The sequence below is a fragment of the Micromys minutus genome, assembly GCF_963924665.1.
Source record: "Micromys minutus genome assembly, chromosome: X".
Lineage (NCBI taxonomy): Eukaryota > Metazoa > Chordata > Mammalia > Rodentia > Muridae > Micromys > Micromys minutus.
This window is the reverse complement of record NC_137970.1, coordinates 124,516,038-124,522,428: the sequence shown is the minus strand read 5'-3', so window position 1 is coordinate 124,522,428 and position 6,391 is coordinate 124,516,038. Positions and strand designations below refer to the sequence as shown.

Genomic DNA, 6,391 nt, shown 5'->3' with positions numbered 1-6,391 from the left:
CTGATACATTTTGCAGGAAGGCAGGAGCTGAACCAAATCTCAGTGGGATGTGTAGGTCTGGGAGGGATCTGTTGGTCAGGGACAGTTTAGATTTCTTGGTGAGATGCAGAACCTTTAACACAAGCTGCAGAGCTGGTGTTGGAGCAGCTACCTCTGAGGCTTCCTCTACGTGCTGGGTGCAGAATGCTGTGGAGGAGTCTGCTGTGGACAGAGGGATGGACAGAACTAACCAGGAGAAGCTCGTGGCCGCTTTTGGGAGAACAGCGATGGCATTTGTTAAGAAAGAACACTGGATGGAGGAGGAGCTGAGATTCTGGTGACATCGGTAGACACTTGTGGTTTAGACATTGCGATGCCTCTTGAAAGTCCTATTGGAACAAAATGGCACGGCTCCTAATTAGAGCTCTGTTAACATTTATGTCTCACGATTTCCCTGTGAGGTTTCTTAGGCAGCTTCGCTGACAGGAAAAGATAACAGAAAAAAGCCCAGATGCTGATTCTGTGATTTGAGTTTCTCAAGTGCTTGCAGGGAAAGATTTCACCAGCTAAGTTCAATAAAGCCTAACAAATATTAATTCTTGTTCCTACCGAGGTCAGGATACCGAGTAGAAAATGCTGCCTCGGAAATATTATGGCGATATTAGTTATTTTTTGCCAAGTGCTTATGCAAATTCCATATTAACTCGACTGAGCCTTGAAATGAACAGTGCAGAGGGTCTCTCACATTAGGAAAACAAGCAGGTGGAAGGTTTGCCTGACTTAGCATGATTCCCAAAGCCTTTGGGTATCTGCATATGGATAGACAGAGAGGAGGGCTCCTTCTCATCATAATGAGCCTCAGCAAGGACTGGCCTTTTGTACCTATGCACCTTGTTTTCCTTTTGGACCATTGCACTAAGACTGGTACTGCCCTTGTCGTCACCATGGTGTGGTCCTTGAAGTGCTGAGAAAGCTCCTCAAACCCCAGGAGAAGGCCATGCAGCTCCGTGGTTAAGTACATGCCTTGAATGTGTGAGGCTCTGTGCTCAATCCTTCCAGTCTCCTCCTCCCTCTTTCCCTCTTTCTCCCCCTCCCATCTCCTAATCTCCTATCCCCTCCTCCCTCTCCTCTCCCCTCCTTTCCTCTTCCCCCTCCCCTTCTTTTCCATTTTTTTTTCTTTCCATCTGTCTCCTCCTCCCCTCCCCTCCTCTTTCTTTGCTAGGGATACAACACAGGATCTCCCCCACACTAGTCGAACATGGTTTTCTAAGGAACATGCTGGCTTTTCCACAGTAGGGTTCTGAGGTTCCTTGGAGAAACTGATCTACAAAATCCCAGTGATCTGATCTTATACTTTTTGTGGGGTTACCCTGCTCCTGCCTTAGGAGAGAGTAAACTTCCCCAAGTCTTGCATGAGGCAGTTCTGGCAACTCCTCTTTCATGTGTGTCTTCTTATCTCCAGTCCCTCCTGCAGTCTCCTCTTTTCTCTGGGAACTTCTTTCTTCTTGGCTGGGTGAACTGCTATTTTCCCTTTGCGTCAATTCTGCAGGACAATCCTCAGTAGGCAAGGTTGCTCTAGCATCTACAAAGGGCCTTGACTATAACTGCTTCCCTCTCCTGGCTCAATCCTTGTGTCCTTGAATCTCTTCATTTCCCCTGCCCTGTAACCAGGCCCAGACAACTCCTCCTACTCTCTAAAGTGGCCTCTAGAATCCAGACCTAGCCTTTCCTCTTACATTATGCTGCTAGTCTATAAACCACAGCCCTTGTCAAGCTACGGGTTCCGTAACAGCCTTCAATGCTTTTCCTTTGTTCTCAGGATCAACCCTTTGCTGTTTGTTCACTTGGCATTTAAGGCCTTGTCTGACCGAATCCCCAAAACCAGACATGAAGAGTGCTGTGGGCAGTCTGGGGATAATGTGCTTGCAACTCAAAAAAAGAAGTGGGGGCTCCCTTTCTGGAGCTTCTGTCCACTTATGGGGTCTGTTCTGCCAGTTTCCATACATCTGTGTCCTTATGGGCTAAAGGCTCAAAGATGTGTCAATTTTGCCTGCTAGATTTTGTTTTCTTTTTCCTTTTCAATTTTAGAAATAGTAGGCTTGCAGATTTTTAATTTTCTGCAGCAAGCACTTTAAACAAAACACTGTAATGTTCCATGAAATAAAGGACTTTTGTACAGCAACAAAGTTCATGGTTGCAGAATAAAGGTCAGGACTCTGGGGGTTGGGGCTTCTTTTTGCTTCTCTGCATAGAACTGGCCAAAACCTCGAGTATGAGGTCAGCCATGGAGGATGGGGGTCAGTGGGGAGCCAGGTTGATGAATCTTCCTTTCCTAATGCTCCCTCTTCCTGCAGCACTGGCATGTGTGTGTGTGTGGGGGGGCGCTAAGGAATGTAGCAGAAGCTCCTGGAAAGCAGCTAATGCCTTGAGCATTGGCTGAGTCCCTTTGGTGAGATAAAGGGTAGCCCCAAGATGAATTAGGTAGCCTTCATCTTTACTTCTTCCTGCCAGTGTTACCAGCGTCAGAGGTGAAACACCAGGGAAGGACAAGTATGCAGGGTTTTCCTGTGTAGCCTTCGCTGGCTTTGATATTGTAGCAATTCTCCTGCCTCAGCCTCCGGATTGGATTGAAGGGATAAGCCACCACAACTGTCAGGGAAGAGCCACTTCAAAGGGGCAGTTTATAGGCATCTGCAGCAGTATCTATCCTGGATGATAGATGCCACCTACTTCAGTTGCTTTGGTCAAGGCTGAAGGAGGTCTCCTTGGAAAGGTGACTGGCACATAGAATCGAGGGTGACATTTTGTGAGGCTGGCTTGGCAGCTGTTCATTTGGGTCTTGGCAAGATGCTGAAGCCCACAGCCCCCAAGAGATCATGGCTTAAATGGTCATATTTTACCCTGGGTCTGGCACAGCCTGAGAAGCAAGCCAGGGAGTGGTTGAACACCAGGCTGTCTCCAGAAAGACACTGAGGGCCATAGCAGTTTTCTCAGAGTGTGCTCTGGACAACTGCTGTGCTTCTGGGATCATGACACACTTTTCTGTCTTGTAAAAAAGGTCAGCATTTTAGGAGGAGAGCTTGAAGAATCAAATGCTTTTATTCCAGTTGGTGGCAATATTCAGGGCATGAGAAGTTCAGGGAAGAGCTAGGTGTACAGAGTAAGGAGAAGGGCGTAGTGTGTCGACAAGATGCTTGATCAGCCATTGGTCCCAGAACTCAGATACATTGGTAATAGCGAAGTTGTAGTGGAGGGGACAAGGATCATGGCTTGTAAGTGTTGGATTTCCTGTGTTTAAATCAGTTCCACGTTCAGTTGACATTCAGCTGGACAACAATTACCTGACTAAGTTGCTCACCAAACTTCAGGTGAGCACTTCTCGCCAACTGAAAGATGCACCTCGCTTCCCAGACTCACATTCTCCCCACTTAAGAGACTGAGAGACACACTAGGCCCCAGATACATCATCTTACAAAGGGAGTGCTAGCTCATAATCGTATTCAGGCATTTCGACTAACTAGTTTTTTTGTTTATCTGGTATCATTTGACATAGCACCAGTCTTTTCTCTTGGTTCTTGTGCCTGTATCTAGGCAGGTTATCTTTTATGCTTCTGTGTTGGAAAGACGCATAGCCGTTAGGTCCTGCCTCCTGGTTTCTTAGACTTCTCATTATACTACGCCACCTTCCATCCCCCCACTGACTTTGTTGTTTAGCAAGGTCTGTTCCATGGGATTCTGAAAGCCTCTGTTCTTGGCCCCTTTGACTGCATGGTTCCTAGGTGACTCCATCAAAGTCAAGGCACACTACTCACTCGTCTCCTCTCCCTGATTATTGAGGGAATACAGAAGGCCGTTATAAGAAATAAAGATCTATTAGCTATGGCTATTTCTGCTCTTCAGCTCCAGCTGGGATTTGCCCATGGGAAGGTGTACTCCTGACACTTTGTGTGTTTGTGTTTCCCAGTCTCATATTTAGTGCAGGTGTGTGTATGCGAGCGTGCCTGCGTGTGCGCGCACCTGTGCACATGTGCTGTTTCTGCCCAGGAACCCTGGGAATAGGAATAGGAGCCATCCTTTGAAGTGGCCCCAGGGCAGCTTATGCCGCATGATGACAAGGACAGGTTCCATGCTGCCACCCTGAGCAGTGTTTCTTTGTCCTAAGGGCTCACTGCAGCCTGGTTCATCTTGGGAGCTTTCACTTCCAGCCTGCAGTAGGCTTTTGGTTACCGCAGCAGAGAGAATTTGCATTCTCACCGCCAGGGAGGTGGACCATATTTGCAGAGATTCATGGGAAAAGACTGCAGCGCGTTTGCGGGTCACAATAGATTGAGCAGCTGTGAACTTTCGCAGTACTAACCCTGTTCCCCAGAGCTTTAACTCTGAACTGAGCCCACCCTCCCTGTTGCCTGCCACTATCGCCAGCTTCCATCTGGTTCCCAGCAGCTACCACAGACCAGTTCTTTTAGTCTGGGGCAGGGATTTTGTTGCAGCTTTCAGCCTAGAGTAGCAAGTGCTGGGGTCCTCTAGAACTGAACTAGAGGAGGAAGGTGCGGTCCAAGATCATAAGCTCTGAGTCAGGGTGTAGTGGTCTCACAGGTGGCCATTTCTGAGCACCATCTCTGCTCCTGCTTCTACTCCCCCCCCTCCCCCGCTTCTGGTGACACACTGCTAGAGGTTAGCAGACCACTTCTGACATTCCCATAGCGACGGCAAGATGGGAAGGGGTCTGTGGGCAGCAAGTAGACGTGCCACCCAATCCAGATCAGGCTACCCAATGGGTGTCTGTGAGCCCCGCCCCCGCCTTCTCCCCGTGTCCTGCCCCCGCCCTCTCCCCATGTCCCGCCCCCAGACTGCGGCCAAGTTCCGGAGACAGCAGTGTTTCCCTGTCTCCTGCGGTGGGCCCAGCAGAGTTGGTCCCCCAGATTCCCCGCGCAGGCTTCTAGGAGCGCCTCGCCACTGCCCTCTCAGGCTGTGCTACTGGTGCCAGCTCTGGGCGGGGTCCTGCGGTTGTGATAGGCTCCTCCTCCCTGGCTCCTCCCCTCCCCCTCGGGTCCTCCTGCACTGTGCTCCTCCGGGCCCCTGCGCCTGCTCCCAGCCATGGTGGCCAAGCTCACTGCTTTCCTCGTTTGCCTCGTTTTCTCCTTGGCCACTCTGGTCCAGAGAGGTAAGGTGGGTGCGGGCTGGGGCACCTAGGGACCCCGCCCTGTGGCCCGGGGGTCGCTCTGCGCATGAGCGGCCCTGTCTCCGCCTGGCTGGCCTGAGGTGGGGGGGGCATTGGGCGACCTGGCAGCTCTAGGCCTAGATAGGGGTGAGGGTCTAAGACTTCTGGAATTGAACCCACTGTGAATTGAAGATGAAGGATGGGACCTTCGTAGAGCTGGTATTAAACCACTAGGATGTTAAAATCCTAGCCAAGCATTGGTGATAACAGCTGCCCCTAGGAGTGTACCTTGGGAAAAACCTTGAAAAGAAACCAGTCATTTTGAAAATTGGCTGTGAGGCCACCTGCAGCAAAAGCATCTGGAGAGCCTTCTAGGAGACTTTCTGGCCACTTTTATTGGGATCTCGGAGGGTTTGGAGTGAGGCAAAGCAAAAATAGGGTGGGGGCAACTTGTAGGTCTTAACAGCTTCCTATGTGCTTTTGCTGTCTGTCCCTACACTTCTAGAGACTTTGGTCATATTTGTGGAGGAGGTGGACACAGAAATTGTGCTGAATCAAGGGAACAAGTTTCTTTCACTGAGTGCAACTCAATTTGTGTAGCAGGCCACATCACCTGGGGTCTAATGTTAGCAATGCAGTAGCTTATGGCCTACTGAGTCAGATTCTGTGTTTTATTTAGCGGAGAAGTCAGATGCCCCGGGAATCTGCAGACACAGTCAAGTCTGAGTAGCGGCTTCTTTTGACAAATACAGCCTGACTGAGAAGAGCATCTTAGCATGTACCAGCAGTCTTCTTTCATTTATGTATGTCCCATCTCCACATCAGGAAGGGAAACATCCTCCAAGAAACCACTGCAATTGTTTAATTGATTCAAAGCAGGATTACGCTTTGAGCTTTCTGAAAATGAAGGCAAACTCAACCAGTGAGAAACATAGGCTTAGGCAAACAAGACTTGGTCTTAGCACTGACTTGTAGCAAGGTTTATGTCACATATAAGGAACACTGGGAAAGAGGAGACTCCTAGCCCAGGACATTATGCTAAATAAATAAATAAATACATTTTCCTGAGGCAACTCTTGGAGATACGGCCAGTTTAGGTTCTGGGTTCTAGGAGCTGCTACAGGGTTGAAGACATCCAAGACTTGTATCTCGGAGATGACAATCCGATAGAGGAGGAAACCCAGCATGAACATCAGATCTAAGTCATAGATGGTTATGGAACAGTCACAGGGATTAAGCGTGGCTCATGGT

General features: G+C 49.3%; 1 protein-coding gene across 1 annotated transcript in view; it reads left to right on the top strand.

Annotated features, from left to right (window-relative positions):
- Nucleotides 1–4,845: 4,845 nt before the first annotated feature.
- Nucleotides 4,846–6,391, top strand: part of CD99L2 (CD99 molecule like 2) — a 67,149-nt gene continuing 65,603 nt past the window's right edge. Inside the window, exon 1 of the mRNA XM_080910979.1 lies at nucleotides 4,846–5,143. Coding sequence (XP_080767105.1) covers nucleotides 5,077–5,143 — 67 coding nt within the window. The 5' untranslated portion in view covers nucleotides 4,846–5,076. The remainder of the gene's footprint in view (nucleotides 5,144–6,391) is intronic.